This window comes from Pseudochaenichthys georgianus, chromosome 10, assembly GCF_902827115.2.
Source record: "Pseudochaenichthys georgianus chromosome 10, fPseGeo1.2, whole genome shotgun sequence".
Taxonomy (NCBI): domain Eukaryota; kingdom Metazoa; phylum Chordata; class Actinopteri; order Perciformes; family Channichthyidae; genus Pseudochaenichthys; species Pseudochaenichthys georgianus.
In genome coordinates, this window is record NC_047512.1 from 30,031,417 (window position 1) to 30,051,863 (window position 20,447).

Below are 20,447 nucleotides of genomic sequence, written 5' to 3' on the forward strand. Positions count from 1 at the left end.
CACCGGGGCCAATCACAACCTTGTTACGCCACTGGTCCTTACACACCAAACTGACACCAAAGAACACCAAAGAACACCAAAGAACACGTCCCGATGGAACGTCGCCTCACATCGCCTCACGTCTCCTGCGTCTTGGCCATGTTTCGCACTGGAACACACCGCAAAGACTTCATCCAACGGCCAAGTTGCACGTACGAACTGCGCATGCGTGAGTGGCAATAACTCTCCTTACCAGCAGGCGGCGGTAGTGTGTATTCGTCATTCAAAAGAGGCAACCGGAAGACAGACTGCGTGATACACCGAGAGAAGAAGAACAGACTGCGTGATATAAACAAACAACAAATAGCGTGTGCGTTCCATTTGCACTCTACAACGAGAAGCTCATGGGGCTTTCCCGAACCTGTGTCGAGAGCTGGAGTTAAATGAAATCTCAGATTTGCCTTCTTAATAGTTTGTTTGGGTCCCTCACTTCCGTTTCGCTTCTCGTGCACTGATTCGGTGGCTGAACAGCCAATCAGAGGGATTTCTTTGGCCAACGGCCTTTAGCCGACAGCCTCCCGATTCGACATGTCGAATCGGTAAGTTTTCGGCCAAAAAGGTGTCGGCACGGCCGAAAAGACACGACGGTGCGGGACACACCAATCTGAGACGGTGCGGGACACACCAATCTGAGGGCAGAAGGACGCTCATCGTCGGCCTGACATCCATCTACGGCCAAAATCGGCTTGGTGTGTCTGGGGCTTAAAGGCCGCTACACACCAACCTGAGACCAAAGAACGCTTACCGAAGGCGTCCCGACTTTTACGTCCGCTACATCGCCTGCGTCGGCTACGCCGCCTGCCTACGCCGCCCGCCTACGCCGCCCGCCTACGCTGCCCGCCTACGAACACACCATAAAGACTTCAGTCGACGAGTGGCAATAACTGTCCACACCAACCTGAATAGGGCACCGCGAATGCCCGACTGCCTCTGACGGCCTCTGACTCCCAAAATCGGGTAGGTGTGTCAGGGCCTTTAGGGACTTTAGGTGGGCAGCAACAAGAAAGCTCACAGCAAAGAATGAAGGACACTTGCAAATACACACATATGTATTTATTGTCAGTGTAAAAAATGTATTCAAGGCTTTATTGTCATATGCATAGTAGCTACAATGGCAATGGAAAACTTAAGTCCCATGTTCCTCCAACAATGCAACATGAATATATACAGGACATAAAACTGTTAAACCAATACAAAATAGAGCAATAAATAACAGAATAGAAATAATAAAATGGTGCAAGAGAATGTTGCAAGATGTATAAAACCAGTGTAAGGTATGCACATTTACCGTTTGGTAGTTAATCTATAGCGAAGTATTGTTTGTTTTCTGTTAATATATATATATTAATAATCTGTAAAGTAACTTTAACCATGGCTGCTGATAAACACACCCATGCATTCCCCTATGAGGGGGGTTAGGGTTGTGAAACATCATCTCAGTTCCTCCATCAGACATGACACTACATGAGTACTGTATGAAAATAAAAGCATGCCGGCAACCAGCCAGCCTGACAGCTGCCACTGACAGTGAGACCTAAAAGTAAACGCTCCCTGTCCGCAACGTGATACCACAGTGTAGCAACATGTGATAGGAGCTTGCACAATGAAGTGTGTACAACATGGTGGCCTATAACCACAGACAGAGTTGGAGATTAGTGATGCTCCCAGAGAATACAAGGACCTGACCTTTGACATATGCAGGCTAAGCTATATTTACAGCCAGTACAAAGTCATGCATGGAAAAGATGTTGGTGGAAAGAGACATGTTAAGCAATAGTCTGGCAGCAGCTGTCCAAAGACTGAGATTGTTTGGAAGGCATACTTGTGGAAATTAATTAAGTACATTTACTCAAGTACTGTTCTTAAGTAACATTTTGACAAACTTGTACATATTGGTATTTCCATGATAGGTCATTTATACTTAACTACGACTCAGAGGCAAATATTGTACTTTTTACTTCACTACATTCATTTGACAATTTAAGTTATTGGTTAATTTTAAGTAAAAAAGGTAAATGATTAAATATGTTGCAGTACTACCCAACTAAACTACCCAGTGGTAGCCTTTGTTAAGTATTTAAAAGTAGCTCATTGTTGACAAACTACAACCCCTGAAAGTATAATAATAACATTGTGAAAGGAGAATAAATACCTTTACCATTGATACTTGTAAAGAAAATATTTCTGTACTTTAACTTAAGTAACAGTTGGAATAAAGGACTTTTACACACCATCTAGTATTTTTAGACTTGTTCTTCTTTTTTTCTTTTACTTAATTAAAGATCTGAATACTTATTCCATCCACATGTGATTCTTTGATAAATAGCAGAGGAATCATGAGCTTTGTGTGAGCCATACAGTATGCATGGCAAATGCTTGTCAATAGAAATGATGTATAGAAAGCAAGGTTTGCTTTCCCTGTAGACTTAGCTGTAAGCTATGAGGAAAATAGTTTGTTGTCTTTATCTTCACTTTGAAAAATGTAAATAGTCCCTTAGTGCAAATCTTAAAGGTGGGGTAGGTAATTGTGGAGAAACCAGCTCGAGTGCGCTACAATTTGGAAATACACAGCCGGAAAAAATCTGCAACTTCCTTACAGAGCCCCTCCTCCAACACACACGAACGTGCACATGACCAATGAGGGCACGAGATAAGTTTGTCGCACAGATGGAAGGCTGACAGGCAGGTAGGCCATCCAGTTATTTTAGCCGGGCTGGCTAAAATGATTGGTCGTGCTTTTTACAGTACTACAGCTTCCACAGAAGACATTTTTTCATGGATTTTTTGTCAAAGCACTTCAGATATTCATTGCTATCGGGATGTTAAGAGCATTCCATGGAATATAACAAAAAGTGTATCTCGAGCCGGTTTCTCAAACTTACCTACCCCACCTTTAATAGAGGAATTAAACAGATTAAACCAGTGATGAAATATAGCCTACTTGTCAATGAACCCAGTGTAATCCAACAAAGTGAAAATTAATCTGAGACACAAGCAGTTAATAAAGTGAAACAACTTTAGGAAATAAATACAATTTAGTCAAAAAAAGCAACTGTGGGCCTTTAATATAAATGTTTAAGTAGATGTTGGTTTGTATGTGTGTTCCAAACCTAGGTCCCTGTTCTGTCATGTTATAGATTTGGCGTGTGTCCCCGAGTGTCTGTTTTCATGGTTGCCCCGACGATACAGCCCGAGCCTTTACCAAGGGCTCCAGCAGAAGCAGCTGACAGAAATAGAGCCGGACTCTACCCAACCCTCTTTCGGGGCAAGGGGGAGGAGGGGGAGAGGGTACATAGTTTGGGAAAGGGCAATGGAGCAAGATCACCAGAGCTCATTGAAACTCAGAGGGAAAGTGGAGGAGGGTTGTTTACATTGCTACAAGGTTGATGTGAAGGAAAAACAACTGAATGAATGGCAAACAAACATTAAACATGTTCTCTACAAGCCAGGATGAAGCATTTGAAATCAGAAAAAATAAAGACATTGTGACACATTTACACCCTTTTTGTCACAATTTGGATTAAATGCGATGTGTGATGCAATTACATAATTGTTTTTTATTATGACTTTATTTACTACTGAAATATATGACATTATGTTGTCATGTAGAGTTGATCGCATTTCTAAACAGCAGAATAAGTCTTGTCACTCACATTTGTACACACTCTTTTGCCCTTGCTCGGTGATGGATACCTTGTGCACTGACTTACTGACAGGTTTATGTGTCACTGTCACATGTCCAGTGATAAACATGCCAGTGAGTTTCTCCCATTGAGCAACAGATTACAGCAGTGGAAAAGGTTTCTTGATGTAATCCCAGTTATCAGTTTGTAATTATTAACAAATAACCTGGGGGCCAGCTACTGCATGCCATGAGATCATAGTTGGCATGAGGTTTACTTCATATTTAAGTGGCCATGTTTTCACCATGATATCGTTCCAACCTGAGTTGGGCGCCGCGAATGCCCGACTGCCTCTGACGGCCTCTGACTCCCAAAATCGGATAGGTGTGTCAGGGCCTTTAAAGGTCACTGCCTTCCCCAGAGCTCTTTTTTTGGACACATCTGCTGTTTTGGTTGTGCTGCACATTTCCACACACCCATACATGACTGATTACTGACCTCCATGCTTGTTTCTCAGTTTCTTGTTATGATGTACATAACTCTGCAGGGCTGTAACAAAGTGGACCCCAGGCATCAGCTGCTTAACACACAGAGCTGGAATTACCCTAAGCACTAAATCAAAGTAGTATCCAAAGGTTCCGCTAAAACAAAGGCTCACTTCAAGGAATAGTTAGGGCTGCTTAAGGGTGGAGGTAACAAACCCAAATCTGATGCTTAAAGAATTGAATCACTGTCCCACTAACACACTTTCTGCCAGAGTGAAATAGTCCATACAGGGTCAAAACATCACGGCAGTCGTTCTATCTAACCGTTTGACCAGAAAACTAAACTAAGCTCCACCCTGGTCTTCAGATGCTACTTATAACAGGTATGTATGTGATGTAGCTGCAAGCATGATAAAGCCACCAACATTTGGCTGTGCTCCCAAAACTGACAAACCAAATGCACATTGGTGCCCATCGCAGGATAGTAGGCCACATGGCATAATAACATATAGTTGTACTGGTTTGTGTGCATGTGGAACAAAAGACTCATACCCTCTTCTCTCTTAGTGCCAACCAAAACACTGGATTATCATTTCCAATATAAAATAACCCCCTATGCCCGAAAGGAAATATGCACATTTTAGAAAGGCAGCCAAGTGATAACATATAACCCTGACTTGGTGCAAAAGGTCAACTGGTCTGTCTGGGTCCAGAATTTGATTTAGGGCACAGTAACATTTGGAAGACAGCCAGTTTACATTGCGAGATCTTATTTGATGAAATGTGGTTAGTCAAATACTGAGCACATGTTTGACCCTGCTCCGAGATAATTAGTGAAATCATGTAATTCTGAGCTTCCCGCCCTAAAGTCGGTAGTTAACGTTGATGGAATGCAAGGTTGTTGCCAGACGAGTGCAAGGCCGTGGGATCCGACCAGCTGCACAGACTGACCTACATATGACGCATAGAGACCTGCTTATTTGTATTTACCTTGACATCAGCAATAACTTTCCAAGTTTTGGGGTCACCAGTGTTGAAACAAATATTGATGCCATTTATTTTACTCAAGTTAACACGTACTAATTCAAGATTAAATATCAGAGATAACTGCCTTGTTGAAAACCAGCAGGTGTGTGTGTGTGTGTGTGTGTGTGTGTGTGTGTCCCTCCTCACATTGCAGAGTGGTTTCAATATGCCTGGCCTTTGGAGCTGCAGCTGACCTCATTCCTAAAGGCCATCTCCTACAGTCAGATGGCCTAATCTACAAATCAGCGTCTGAAAACAAACAGACGCACCGAGCCCTGATCCTGGTCAAGAGGATGAATACATAACAGTTCAGGGGTCTGTAGATAGCCTTCAGCCTCTCAGCACTGTATGCTATTGGTGCACTTTGATTCTAATACTGTACAAAGGTATCATGACTATATAAGTTTTACATTTGTTTCCAGGGTGACTGAAACATCTGTCAAGGAACTACATATGAAAAGTGTGCTCTTGGCTCACCTCAGCGCATCTACAGCCATTTAGAATGTGGATTGTTGAATATCAGATGTTCACTACATGATTATTGTTGCCAAAATAATTAAGAATAATGTGTTTGATCCAGAAAATGGCATGAATGTTATCAGTACATTTATTTCTTTTTGTTTATTGTGCATTTGGTCTAGTTTGGAAAATTAATGACACTCAACATATGGCTGCAGTACTCAGAGTTGTATATAGTAGCTAAAACTCAATAAATATTCAAGGAATCATAGGTAGGTGGAGTATGTAAACATAACTACTAAATCACAAAATATAATAATTTGACATCTAGGCATCAGTATGAACTGATGAACAAAAGAAAATCACATGGTCAGTATAATCATATTAGTATTCTTTAAATATCAATATTTATTTCAGTTATAGTTGATACTGGCATATTGCATCATCCCGTATAAGAATCATTTGTGGTTAATTAGTCATTTCAGACTGTGGCATCTCAAGCAACAAAGATTATGCTTATGTTTGACTTAAATGCTAATAACTTCGCCTGAAGCTTAACTACTTAACCAATCCATGACAGAGGGGCCAAGTCTGTCTGTGAGGGGAGTTGACTCCAGTGCACAAAAACACACCATTCTATATGCGAGGCCTTATGCAACTGGTTAACTCTGAACAGGTTTCTGGGGCGACATGGTTTTCCATTACACAAGACGTTATAGACAAGCTCTTATTGAAATATAGGCAGACCTTAACAGACCACAGATTGACTCAGTGTGCTGTTATAAAATAAAAGCATTGAGCTTCAAGGGCCAGTTCGGGAAAAAACATTTAAATAAAGTAAAAAATGTGTGAAAAAAACGGAGGGTCGTTGCATAATAAAAACATTTTATTCAGTTTACATAATAGATTCACAGGACAATATATGTTTAATAAAAATAACCCACACAAGCAGTTTGACAGGTCTGAATAGCCTTTATTTGAAATTATTCACATTTTAGCTTTTCCTCTGTACAATACAGAGTAGAGCTGATTTTCAGTAGGCCCTGACCCCCCGATATTAGGAGACACTTGCTTGCCCATCACAAAGAAAGTAAGCCATCCGTTTGGGAGAAATACAACAAAACAACTGATGCCTGCAGTGAAAAACTCTACATCTCTTAATGTAATCATCTCATATTCCCCCAACTTAAAAAATAGGCTACAATGTTATTTACAAAAGATTTTTTAAAAAAGTGAAATCAAAATGAATTTTATTCAATCCTGCTGCAGCTCTGAAGTGAGTGAGCAACCAATCATCCCTTTAAAAATAGCATTTCTTTGCTTTTTTTAGGGTTTAAAACACCCTATAGTTCAGTGGTTCCCAACCTTTTTTCCCAAGAGCCCCCCCAAATGACTCCTGGTGGAGTCACACACACTCAGGGGGGGGGGGGGCTGTAGTTGTAGCATCAAAAATGCTACAACTACTGTCACAAACTGGATGAATGTGAAGTGTTTTGTTAAAGGAGGATGAAAGCGTAATTAAGGAGCACTATTGGAGTGACTTTGATGGTTATTGGACTCCGGATGAATTCATTTGGATTCCCACAGTATGAAGAAATTAAAGGACGGCGCAAGTGGAAACAATTCACAAAGGGATTAAACTGTTTAAAACACATGCTCAAAGTAAGCCGGATTTTGCCGATGTGTTTATGTGGATTCAAAAGTCGTAAATAATTTACAAAATGGAGGAGACCGATCTGATCGGAGCAACTGTGACAAATTATCCAACTGAAACCGGCATGGACAATGGCTATGTTTTAAAAATGCGCTTATCCAGAAAAGCCTGGTTTGGACACTTTACGGGCAGAAGAAACATTTCTATCAAAGAAAAAATTATACATTTTTGTATTTTTATGCCTTTAATAGCTACTAACTTGAATTTATATTCAAATGAATTAATCAATTATTTTTTATATTGTATTGTAATGAAGAGACAAGGCTTTTAGTGACAATCATGAATTGAGTTACAATTATATGTAAAAAAAAAAAAAAAACATCTTTTAAAAAAAAGTCTAAATATGATATTTGGCCTCAAATCATCTGAGGCCTGGCGCCCCCCCTGCGATCTTCCCCCCAGGTTGGGAACCACTGCTATAGTTTCTTTTTGGTTCCTCACAAAAGCGCTTAAAAAAAAAGGTGAAAAAAAGCTTTATATGTAATGCATGACAGTCATTTAATGACCTTGGAGGCGTTTTAACAAATAACTCTCCACAGGAGGTAATAATGGAGCTCAGATGTCCATCTCAAACTGGTTGTCATCTGTGGAGGAGAAGGAAGAGGAGAAACGGTTAAGGAGGTATTTGACAATCAGCTGATAGTTAACATGTGTTCACAGACAAAGCACAGCCACGCCTTAACGGACCGGAGAGAAGACGACAAAGTACAGACCTTATCGATGCTTTCATAACTGGTGAGATAAACAAAACAAAAACAGTGGACTGAATGGGTGCAGCTGGAAATCTAGACTATGTGTCCTGTTTGTTTACCAACCAAGAGAGGGAACACAAGAGGCAAGGGTCAAATCTCTGTGGACTCTGGTTGACACGGGGAATGGAGGGTGACAGTTTGATGTATTTTCCTCAAATATAAATATCCGTCTCAACTTGCTCATGAACCCGAACCTTTGGTAAACACTGCCGAAATGAGGTGTCCTCTCACAGAATCAGAAAAAAAAAACATTTACTAAATATACAATAATATCGTCACCCCTCACCAACAAATTAACAACTGACAGTAGGACCCTAAAATGTAGAGAAACGTTCTTAAGGCGAGACACAGCAGGCAAAAACATCGTTTTTCATGCACTGGTACATTTTGAGACTTTGTGCTATTTTGATTCCATAAGGCAAGGCAAGTTTATTTATTTATATAGCAAGGCAATTCAAAGTGCTTTACAAAAAATGAAAGACATTAAGCATTAAAAAAGAAAAGCTAATAAAATAAACATTAAAAGGAAAAATACAAGGATAAAAGTTACAGTGCAGTCTAAAATATGAATAGTTCAATTAAACATTAAAAGAAAAAGTACATGGATAAAAGTTACAGTGCAGTTTAAGATATGAATAGTTCAATTAAAAGCAGCGACAAAAAGAAAAGTCTTCAGCCTGGATTTAAAAGTAGTAAGAGTTGCAGCGGACCTGCAGGTTTCTGGGAGTTTGTTCCAGATATTTGGAGCACATGTTTTCTTTCAGGCTTTTGGAAGGAAAACGTACAAAATACACATTTAAAGGGAGGCAATGCTCATGACACGCATTTTTAAATAATTATCATCCGATAAAACAGACTAGTCTCTGCCAGTCTTTTTTTTTTTTTTAATCCGATGAGGTTATCAGTGATTTTAAGCTGATTACTGAAATAACATCAACCCTGTGGGCGGCGCCATTTTGACGAGTCACATGACTTATTTTACCGGAAGTGACGTGAACTATGCGTTTGGTGTCGAGGACAAATTGACGTATGTGCTTGGTTCATGTTGTTTACTCTAGTTACTCTCACAATTCTATTGAAATATGCCTCATTGTATCGCGAAACATTGCCACAATTCGGATAGGAACAATGCTCGGTTCCATCTATTGTCGTAGGAAGTACGTTCGGAGGCAGTGGCTAGCGAAATGTGCTCGGCACGAACCGAAAGATCCACAGGCGCATGTATGCAGTAGTGCTGGGGGGAAACGATTATTTCGAAAACGATTAATCGGGCGATTATTTGATCGATTAGTCGACTAATCTAACGATTATTTGTCTGTTGTTCAATTCATAAAAAACGTAATGTAAAAAAAACGTAATGTAAACTTTTTTTTTTTCACAATACTGTGTCTCAGGGGATCTTAATATTTAACAAACTATTAATGTGTTATACCAGATTAACGGTAATAATCTCAGCTAACTGCCGATACAAACCATGTTTACCAAAACAAAACACAAGTCTCATAAGAAGCATCTAAATGACCCATGAGCGAAAAATGCTAACGGACATTGGCACAGAACTCAAGATAAAAGTACCCTTATTACTTATCGTAGCTGCACATACAAGATATCCGATTAAAGCTGAGACTCCACAGATTATGTAGGTATATAGTATCATCACTGAGTGATCCGGACTCGCGACAGGGGAAGCAAATACAGTCATCACAACACGTACCTTTACAGAGCTTCTAGGGAGATCGTCTCACCACCGTAGCTGTCAATTTGATCAAAAGACGTGTTCAATGGCATTAAAATGAGAAAAACCGCGGCTGAATCGGTTAATCCATAGGTTTTTAACGTCTATGTATAAAAAAATGATTGAATTTATAATCCATAATTCCATTTTTATGTAAAAATCGGAGAGCAAATGCTAGCTGCTAATGGTAGCCACCACAGCTAGCTGCCGCTTTAAATGTTCCAACATAGCCGTTGTGCTTGTGTGATATGCCAACTCCATTTGGCAAAGACTGCAAATGACAATATCTTTGCGTTTTGGACTAACTTTAAAATATTCCCATGCTTTTGAAGACCTAGGGCGAGATGTTTTCGTTTGAGGGCTTCGTGCGCAATCCTGTGAGGAGGTGGTAGCCGTTTCAGTCTCCATTGTGTTTGAAGTGCGATTGCGAACTGCTTGTTGCTTTGTTTACACACCCACGTGTGTGTAGCGACGCGTCGACGCGGAAATATGTCGTCGACGATATTTTGATGTCGACGCGTCGCTCCAGCACTAGTATGCAGCGAACATTTCAAGTTTCCGGACGACTACTCTGAGAGTATGATGAAACATAAAATAGGATTTATTGATCAACCATTATTTAATGGGGATGCAGTGCACTGCCAATGCCAGCCAGCGTAAGCACATTACGCAGCAGACTTTACTTATTGTTTACTACGTAAGGAAGCAGGAATTGCAGGACCCAGAGCGCACGGAGCACAGAGCGGACAGCAGATAACGGAATTGCAGTTTTATTGCTTATAGATTATCAGAACATTTCAAAGGGCACACAGTCACATTGGATATTAACCTATGGATTAACTACATCATCGTTTTTACGTTGTAATACCATTGAAGACCAGTTTAGACCAGGCAAAGACGAAGGTAAGCCATGTTAGCCTAGCGCATGTTAGTACCTAGCGCCACTTGTTTTGATGTACGTTTTTGTTGATAACGTCGCGAGTTTGTATCTTTCAGTGTTGAGGTGAGCACCGTTAGATTCTGTGTCTTTACGATCATAAACGATGTGTTGGATGTGCAGCTAGGATAATTAATAAGGGAGCTAGGAGTGATTTTCGGTGCAGTAATAGGTTAGCATTTTTTGCTCGGGGCTAAATCAGAGGCTCACTGTTAGCATTGTGTGTTTTTTTTAAAGAAAAAAATGAAAAAGATTAAATTAGTTTTTTTCCCTTTATATGTATATAAAATATTCATAGCTTATTAAATATTAAGGTTCCTTAGACGTTGTTTCCTGCAAATGACGCGATTTCGGCCCCGGAACCGGGTCCGTGGGGCCTAAGAGGATAACAGAGTATGTTTTTATTTTTTTTACAGTTGTATTTGGATGGAATGAATACCTATAGTGATAATTCAAAGTAAGTCCGCCTGGACTTTATTTTTCTAAACTTCTTCCTCGGCTGACGAGTCCGAACTCAAATACTCCGCCATGTTTTCGTCGAATGAGCTGTTCGTGTGTTTACAAAGTGAACACATAGATGACGTCACGACCTAGTTTTTCGGATCATGTGACTACTGAAAATGGCCAAAATGGCAGCTGCCTGACGGAATATACAGGTTTTGATAAAAAAGAGCTATAAAATCATTATTTACCGGGGAATATCGCTGATTTCGTCAGGGTATGGTTTAAACATAATGTTTCACTAAATACTGAAGTTTTTATTAACTATCTAATGACTGGAGCCTTCCTTTAAGTGTTTATTTTACTATAGTTTGTCTATTTGCATCTGTAGATTTCTCCTAAATTCACCAAAAGTTAGCATTCTAACGTAACAAAGCACCGCGGCCGCTGTTTGCACTAGGGCTGCTCGATTATGGCAAAAATCATAATCTCGATTATTTGGGTCAATAATTGATATCACGATTATTAAAAAGGATTATCCATTTACTTTCAAAACATCAATTTATTGGAGAAATGTGAACAGTATGTTTTTAACAGTTGATTACCCTGAACTTTAAAGTATAATTCAATTGAAAGAAAAAAAAAAAGTAATAATAATAAAAAAATTATTGTTTTATTTCGATTAAGTTGTTTTCGTAATCGTTGCAAGCCATAATCGTAATTGCGATTAAAATACGATTAATTGAGCAACCCTAGTTTGCACCATGTCATCAGAGGTATCGTTGGAAAGCTCCGTCTCTCCTGCACAATCTCATCTGATCCAAATATGGTCATTTCCTTTGTATCAGCAACCAATCGTGAAAGTACAAAGGGGTCTTAAACCAAGAAACAAAATCTCATTGGCTGGTGTCAATTTCTGACAACGTGATTAGTTCAGATGCGTCACGAGGTGTGCTAAAACACTTCCTGATTAGCTTTCCGCTAGAAATTTAAATCTCAAAATGGCAAAAGAACGGCGAAAAAAACGTTCACAGAGAAGACGACAACAATTGTCACTTGCACAAAGCAAGGTTATACAAAAAACAAATGACCCCGAACATGAAATACCTTCACGGAGTGCGTCGATGCGCAAGCTGTCATCCAAAGAACATGAGGGTTTAGCTAGCGCCTCACTGCAATCTTTAAAGGTCGTTTTCTCAAAATGAGTTTCTTCTCCTACTCCGAGTTCGAAATGTCCACTTCAGTATCACGTACATACACCAAACCTTGCAGTTATATTCCTATCAATATTATGAAGGCTTTTACAGAAGGGTTTGTTCATATATCATCATAGCCTGAATTATATAACACGAAATTGATATTTTAGGGCTGTTGACAGTATTTTCTGATTTATGGAGTGATAAAAAGAGATATCCAAAATCCCTTCTGTAAAAGCCTTAGATACTAATATGACTACAAAATTAAACAAGAATGTTGAACCTGGCTTTATCCAGAGTCCAGATTTCGGTTCCTGAAATATGCGCATATTTCATGCGTTAATGTTTCTTTTGCATATTCAAACATGCTTTTTCAGAAAACTTGTAATACAAAAAACAATTGCCTTATTGTAAGTAATTAACTGGAGACATTTCTAGCTGATATCTTTAAGTTAATGTGGCATTGGGATATATATTTGTTGAATCCTCTGGAGCAGAGAGAGGAGCTGTGGATTATTGTTATTGATTAATGCATCTGTGTTTCTTATTGTCAAAAACACTGAACTCACAACTTAAAATGAAAGTGTTCAGTTTATTTAATAAAAGAGCACATGTTCAATGTGAGAAGTGACAGTAGATATAGATTAGTTGCAATTTCTATATATATATAAAAAAGAAAAGAAAATTATAAAAAAAAAAAAAATGTAAACACCTTGAATTTCAGGGGGTCGCGGGGGCTCCGTTGGCGGGGCGCAGCTGCCCTCCAAGACAATGATAGAGGAAATACTGGGATATCTGATGGTGATAGCTGCGTTTTGTGATTATTGCGTAATAAGTCACTAGCCTAGTTTCCAAAGCATGGTAATACCGATGGAGTTGAAAGACTGAACTAACACATGGCGATAATGACTGAGCACTCCTGTCCCGACCCTCAACACAGTTGTGCTGCAAAAAAATGCAGCCATGATATTGCTGGGACACATGCTGCACCTGACTGCAGTACATGTGTGATACTCATGACAACATAACATTCAGTTTGTATCTAAAAGAAAAAACTGGAAAACAGGGCTGCACAGTTCATTGCTTTTAAATCGTAATAACCGCAATTATTTATTTTTGCCCCAATTCCTGCAGCCCAACACATCTGTAAAATCATTCTATGCATCGGGAAATTGATGTGTTGTTCACCTCTTTCAAATGAATTATTTTGATTTCATAAAACCACAAATGAATTAATGATATATGGACATGGACTGAACTGTGTATTTACTCGTTAAATCCACTCGTAAAAAGAAAGCGATAAATAGTTGCATACCTGCAATGTCTTTCTCTTCCTCTTCCTCCTCTTTGAGATCCTGCAGTTTCCCCATGGGGTGTGAAGCAGGTACTGTTACCCCGGGGATCTGGGGCAGACAGCATGGGGGGGTCCGGGCGATAGGAGAGTTTCGACAATCCATTAAGAACTTCCTGTCGTAGATGATGCGTGTACCTGTGTTTATGAGAGAATAAAAGAAAGAAAATATTGTATTTGTCCTGGGGTAAACAAATATAAAACATACCAACTGCTGGAGTATCTAATTTATGATTATGATTAAGTGCATCATGGCATGGTGCACATCTGGGGAGTGTTGTATCAGTATCCTCTACAGGAGGGGGTTTCAGTAGGATTCTGTTTGCGGTGCAGAGGGGAGGGCTGCTATGAATTCTAGGAAATCAGAGTACAAAACCTTCTCTCTTTCAAGGGAGAGGCCTTGAGATTAAAACCACATGTTTGTCCTTTAACTGGGGAAACTCGATTGGCAGATGCTACATGTTTAGGTCTGCATCCAGGAACTGCTTTTCAAGTTTTTCCTCACAGCTGTGTATTAATCTCCACACAAACACTGCTGCAACTCTCATGTGGTGAACTCCCAAACGGAAAAAAACAGCCTCATAAATGGTGTGTTGTGATAACTTGACCAGGATGTGACTCGAGTCAAGGAGGGGACTGCTGCTTCTTTATTAGAGTTTGAACTAGCTCAACCTCGACCCGAGGAAAAACAAGTTATGTAATAGCTGTGGTGAGCAGCTCTTCCAGGACAAAGGGAAGCGGAGGGAGAACTGGGGCGAGGAAAGAGGGCTGGAATGCAAGCTATAGGCTAGCAATGCATTTAAAGCTTTAGAGTGGGTTATGTAAAAGAGGGGCCGGGCTAGCAACACATGGCAGGACCCCACTATAGGGACATGTGTTGCACATAAAGAGGAACAAGTCAAAACTGAGTTGCAAGTTGTTGTGCAATGTTTACCATAGCGATCAATGTTGGGTACACATTAAAACGGTGTTTATTTACACTTGTCATAGTCCCCATGCATTAGACATTTCCTTTGCCCCCCCCCCTCTTAACTTGTACAGAATGTTCTCAAGAGTTCCTGAAATGCAAAGCAGACAGCAGAGGGGATAGGAGGGCCTCCACCTCCTCCACCATGGCAGGGGCCAATCACTGAACACAAATACACCCTCTTTAAATCACAAGTCATGGGTTAGACAGCTATGTTGTCTTTAGACTTACGTGTGTGTTTTTGATACAGCAACAAGTGACTGTTCAGCCCTCAATGCGTGTTTGTTTTTGTTATGTCAAGGTTCAAGCTGCCATTAGAAAAACATACTAGACATATCTGTTATTGTGTAGTATATTACATTGTATTTACTTGCTTGTAAAGCGCTTTGACCACCAGGAAAATCGCTATATAAATGTAATGTATTATTATTATTATTATTATTGTAGTTTACAACGTTATTATATATAAAAAACTCTTTAGCTCAATACTAAGTGTATGTGCATGTAATCTATGAAAAAGTACTTTGTTTCCATCCAAAAGCATTACAAAAAGCATTGCAAAAAGTCCTAAAATGACAGTTAGCTTGTTGACAACATGAGAGCTGCAGCCAACTGTCACCGTGCAGAATGTGAGCTACGCGACATTTGTCATTGGTAAATTATAGTTAGACAACCACTTTGACATGCGTTTCAACTACTCTTGTACTGTTTGCAGCTTCTTGTCGTTGGGTTGTGTCCATTTGCACGAATTCACACGCTTTTTTTTTAGCTAACTTGTTCTGGAAAGTTCCGTGGTGAAAACTCATTTCCGAAAACAACAGTAGCCTGGGTGAACCCTGGAGAGAAAGCCTTGCACCGGGCCGCGAGTCTTACCTCCAGGCGTGGTGGAGAACAGGGTGCCCCCGGGTGTCTGGCTGTAAATGTCGGGTAGCTGGGACCAGTCCTTCAGGGTGAGCACCCTGGTGGGGATGGGGCAGCTTTTAACTTCATTTGAGCCGGTCGACATGATAGCTTCTGCGTGGCTGCTGCAGGCGGAGTGGGACAAGTTACAACTGTTTGTCAAAGTCCTCAAACTCGCTATATAACGCTCGCGTACAGCCTTGACCGCTGACTTAAAAGTTGTAATTGTTTTACAACTTGCAGAAATGAAAGTAAAGTTGTGCTTTAACTTGTAAACAAAGAATTCCAAAAAGTTCAGAGTATGGGGCCCGGTGATGTCCGTCGCTATAAGCAGCTACCAAAAATACCATGTGCAGTATTTGTAACACACACAGCTGAAGCAGCCACTCGTGATGTTTTGTGCAACAGCCATGAGACACGTGTTGGTGCAACGGCTTTGGGTGCGAGCGTTTATAAAGAGACAGTCCGTGAGGGCGGTGGTAACATTGAAGTGAACATTGTTAACACTGTTAAGAATGTAAACACTATCACTCATTTGCCGCATACACTTCAAAATACTTATGTTCAGCCCTTTAATTTGGGGGCATATTATATTGTGAATATTGAAATTGCATAATTTTCACAGCGGGTTCAACTAAAGGGCGTCTCTGGTTCGCAAAACAAGCGCACCTCCACCTCACCCGTCTCCTCGACAACACTGCCTCCTACAGGTCCACTGCAAACGTTTACAAATGTTTTTTCAAAAAATATGTTTGACACAAAATTAAGACAACACAATTACGTAACGTAACACACAACTTGTAATAACGGTAATAACTCCACATAAGGCTCATAGTATATAGGAAATTAGGGAGACAGTTTGTTATTTTTAAAATCCCGCTTCTTTTAGTTGTTAATGTTTAGTTGGGACAATTCTGTTGCGCTATAAAATAAAAACTACTTTGCAATTTACATTTTCAATTTGTTTCAGGTTCCCCACGAATAAGTTATTCTCATTTTTCACCGCTTGAGGGCGACATCGAGATGAAGCTGGTTTTATGCATGCATATTGCACTATACTGGGCCCCTATGTGTTGTTGTACAATACAAAGAGGCTAAAAACAACAGTTCTATTTCGTCCCTACTGACCGCCAGAGGCGGTGCTTTAGCACTGGATATGTCCATCGCGCGCATGCGCAGCTCGAGTACCAATAACAACAAAGTCACCTGTGACCCACGTGACACCGGCTATATCAGCCGGTGTTCCGGTTTAACTGGTTCCCCGATCAACTGGTTGACAGATGTGGAGGCGTGGCCTTCGACTGAAATACACATTTCGATCGCTTCTTCTGTCGTTTACATACATCTTTTGGTATATTTGGCTGGATAGGAACACTTTGATGCACATTCAGTACCAGTGTGTGAGGTTGTGGTTACGATGGCGATATCCGGACGCGAACAGCGAGGACTACAAAAAGAAAAACGAGTTGACATGGGCATGTCTGTTCAAAACATTGCGAGCTCCAATAAATCATTTAAACCAGCTATTGTTGTCAGACTTATTACTGAATATCGTTCTTAATGTGATACCAAGTCCATCTGAGACCTGTGTACACCTTCAGACAGCCTCCAAGTGAAGCACACGTTGTTTACTCACAGTTTGAAAGCAGCGTGGAGAAGTCTTCCGCTGTGTTAAACTGTGACCCTCTCAGGTAAACTGTGATTCGCCCATGGACAGGGGTGGACTGGCCATCTGGCATACCGGGCATTTTCCCGGTGGGCCGACGTGCCTTTTGGGCCGACACGTCATTTTTTTTTTTTCTTCCTGAAGTCCCGGCCCATAAGACGGGTATATTGGCCCTCTGTTTAAATGTTTTTAGTAATTGACACTCAAATCTTTAATCACCTCCCCCTTTGGGCTGCTCGGTGTGCATCATTAAATCACGCCCCCAGGAGGTGAGCCGGCCGTTGAAGCCAAACTGCCTTTTTTTTCGAGAAAAAAAAAAGTTCGAGTTAGAAATGGCGAAGGCGAAGGCCAAGCGAAAAGGGAGAGCAGAACAATTGCGGGCAAGAAAAAAGCAGGCCCTTCGTGCTGATGCTGCCGCTTGTGTCAAAATAACCGACATGTTTAGTACAGGTGCAGGTCCATCTTCTTCTAACCCGTGGCCGATATTGGTGGTGAGGAAGATGATGAGAGGGAGAGAGATCAGCGCGAGTGGGGCGAGCGAGGAGAACTGGCGGAAGCAGAAGCTAAGAAAATTAGGAAAATATTATTATTAAGGTTATGATACTCTGTAGTTCTGGAACCCATTAATATCCCTTTGATGAAGCACTAATAAGACACATATTATAAGAGAAACATTCGTTAGCCTCCAAGCTAGTAAGCTGGCTTTTTTAGGTCTTCCCTGGCAAGTTAAAATATAGCTTAATGGGACTCTGATAGTTGTCTCATTGAAAGTTAACCAACATTCATGAACCATTACTGTCAGCTGGCAGCTTGTTTTGTTTAGTTTATTTACTTATTTGGTTATAAGGGCAACAGTGGTCTTTTGGGACCTGAAGAAAATGTTTATAGTCAGCTTGTTGTGGTAGTTTTGATTGACAATATATAGAATGAATAATATAGAAATAGATAAAAAATGGAGGCACACATGTAGTTTGACCATTAACTGTGTGGTATTGTGTCAATGCCTATTTGTATGGACCTCTATCAGGGAATCCATTCATTCTGTATCATCGTGTTGAGCCAGGCAGCATCCCCAGAGGAGGAGAGTGAGGAGAGCAAAGAGCAGGAGGACATAGATTACTTTCCCCGCCCCGAGCCATCTATGTTACAGATGTTTTTACAACATACCAGAAATCCAGTTGTGCAGACGGTATTCACCTGTAAAGATGGCACCAGCAGAAAGTGGCGTCATATTGCAAGGGACGTCATATGTTGTTTTGTTTTGTATGTCTGGCATTTGGGAAGAGGACTGACACTGGCACATTTATAACTGGAATGTCAGATTGGACGCACGCACACCAGCGTACAGAGGAGCACGAAAAGAGCATTACACATTCAACCTGTGCTGAAGCTTTTTTCTTACGGTGCTCTAAAGCAGACATCGAAAGCATGTTTGCTGGCAGTCAGATGTCTGCTCATAGGGAACAAGTCCGAAAGAGACGTCAGGTTTTGGAGCGTGTGGTGAAAGTGCAAGCAGGTAGAGAATGAGGGAGCATATATGCTAGCTGACAACACCGTGGACCACGGTAACATTTTGGAGCTCATCCTTTTATTAGGAAAGTATGATGTCTGGTTAAAAGAGCATCTGGATGATTGCGTAGAGAAGAGCAAGAAATTGCACCAATCCAGTGGAACAAAAGGTAGAGGGTCTCTCATCACCCTACTCTCCAAAACTACTGTTAACTCCATGATAGAAACTGTTGGTAGTCTCATCAAAGAAAGTATCTCCAGTGATGTCCAGAAGGCCGGAATGTCTTCTGTTCAGCTGGACACAACACAAGACATAACTTCTCAGGATCAGTGTTCAGTAATCTTAAAATATGTCAATGAGACTGTGCAAGAGAGGCTTGTGGCTTTAGTGAAGTGCCACGCATCCCCCGGACAATACTTCAAGCATCTGAAACTGGACAAGGGCATGTGTGTATAGGTAATGCAACGGATGGAGCATCCAATATGCAAGGCCGGTACAAAGGATTTTCTGCACTGATGACCTCCCAGTCACCCACTCATGTCCATGTGTGGTGCTATGCTCATGTTCTTAATCTTGTCCTGGCTGAAACTACCCAAAATGTCATCGAATGTGGAACACTTTTCAACCTAATCAATGACATAGCAGTGTTTATCAGGGAGTCATATCAGAGCGTCAATCTGTGGGAGAAACAAGCCCAAGAAAAGATGCCGTCGACTCATCCTGTAGACTCATCTGGTCCTATCTCTATCGTGTTGTCATAGAAAGGGGAGGCAGGGCACTATAGGCCCCCCCCCTTAAATTAACTAGAAGTCATCATTTAAGGGGTTATTTTTTAAAACTTTTCTTACAGACATTACATTACATTGCATTTAGCTGAGGCTTTTATCCAAAGCGACTTACAATAAGTGCGTTCGACCAAGAAGACACAACCTTGAGGAAAACAGAATCATATAAGTACATCAGGTTTCATAGAGCCAAGCATGTCAAGTGCTACTCAACTGGCTTTAGATAAGCCAACCCTTTATTAGTATATAAGTGCTTTGTTAATAATTCTATTGCTCGAAGTGGAGTCGAAAGAGATGAGTTTTCAGTCTGGAAGATGTGTAAGCTTTCTGCTGTCCTGATTTCAATGGGGAGCTCATTCCACCATTTTCTTGTGCCCTCATTGGTCATGTTCGTGTGTGTTGGAGGAGTGGCTCTGTGAGGAAGTCTGAAGTTGGTGCATCATGGCATGTGGCTCATTAAAAAATAAGTACAGCTATTGTCTCCCTCTTGTATAACTGGTGCCCCACCTGCAGTAGGTAATCCAGGGTTGCCAACTCTCACGCATCTGGCGTGTGACACACGCTTTCACTCTCAATCTCACGCTCTCACGCTGCCCAAACTATTCTCAAGCCAAAAACAAGATGAACCGGTGATCGTCTTTTGTTGGTTATTTACAATGTTGAGTTGATCCGCTCCCTCCCCGCCTCCACCACCATCAGACCCCCCTATTAGTGCTCGGTCACTGTTCGCTTTGTGAGAGGGTTTGAAGGTCTAATTTCTAATGATTGATAGTTACACATACTTGTTGTATGTATTAGTTTAGTTTGCCCCTGGTACGTAAAAAGGATAATAATAGCGTTTTTTTAAATTATACTGAGTTA

At 40.8% G+C, this 20,447-nt stretch overlaps 1 protein-coding gene across 1 annotated transcript; it reads right to left on the reverse strand.

Moving 5' to 3' along the window:
* Positions 1–6,496: 6,496 nt before the first annotated feature.
* Positions 6,497–16,008, reverse strand: eif4ebp3l (eukaryotic translation initiation factor 4E binding protein 3, like). Its single transcript, XM_034092123.2, has 3 exons — positions 15,599–16,008; positions 13,723–13,896; positions 6,497–7,930 (listed from the first exon to the last, which is right to left on the reverse strand). Exons 1-3 carry the CDS (start codon positions 15,729–15,731, stop codon positions 7,902–7,904), a joined length of 336 nt encoding a protein of 111 aa, XP_033948014.1. The 5' UTR covers positions 15,732–16,008; the 3' UTR covers positions 6,497–7,901.
* Between the last annotated feature and the right edge of the window lie 4,439 nt (positions 16,009–20,447).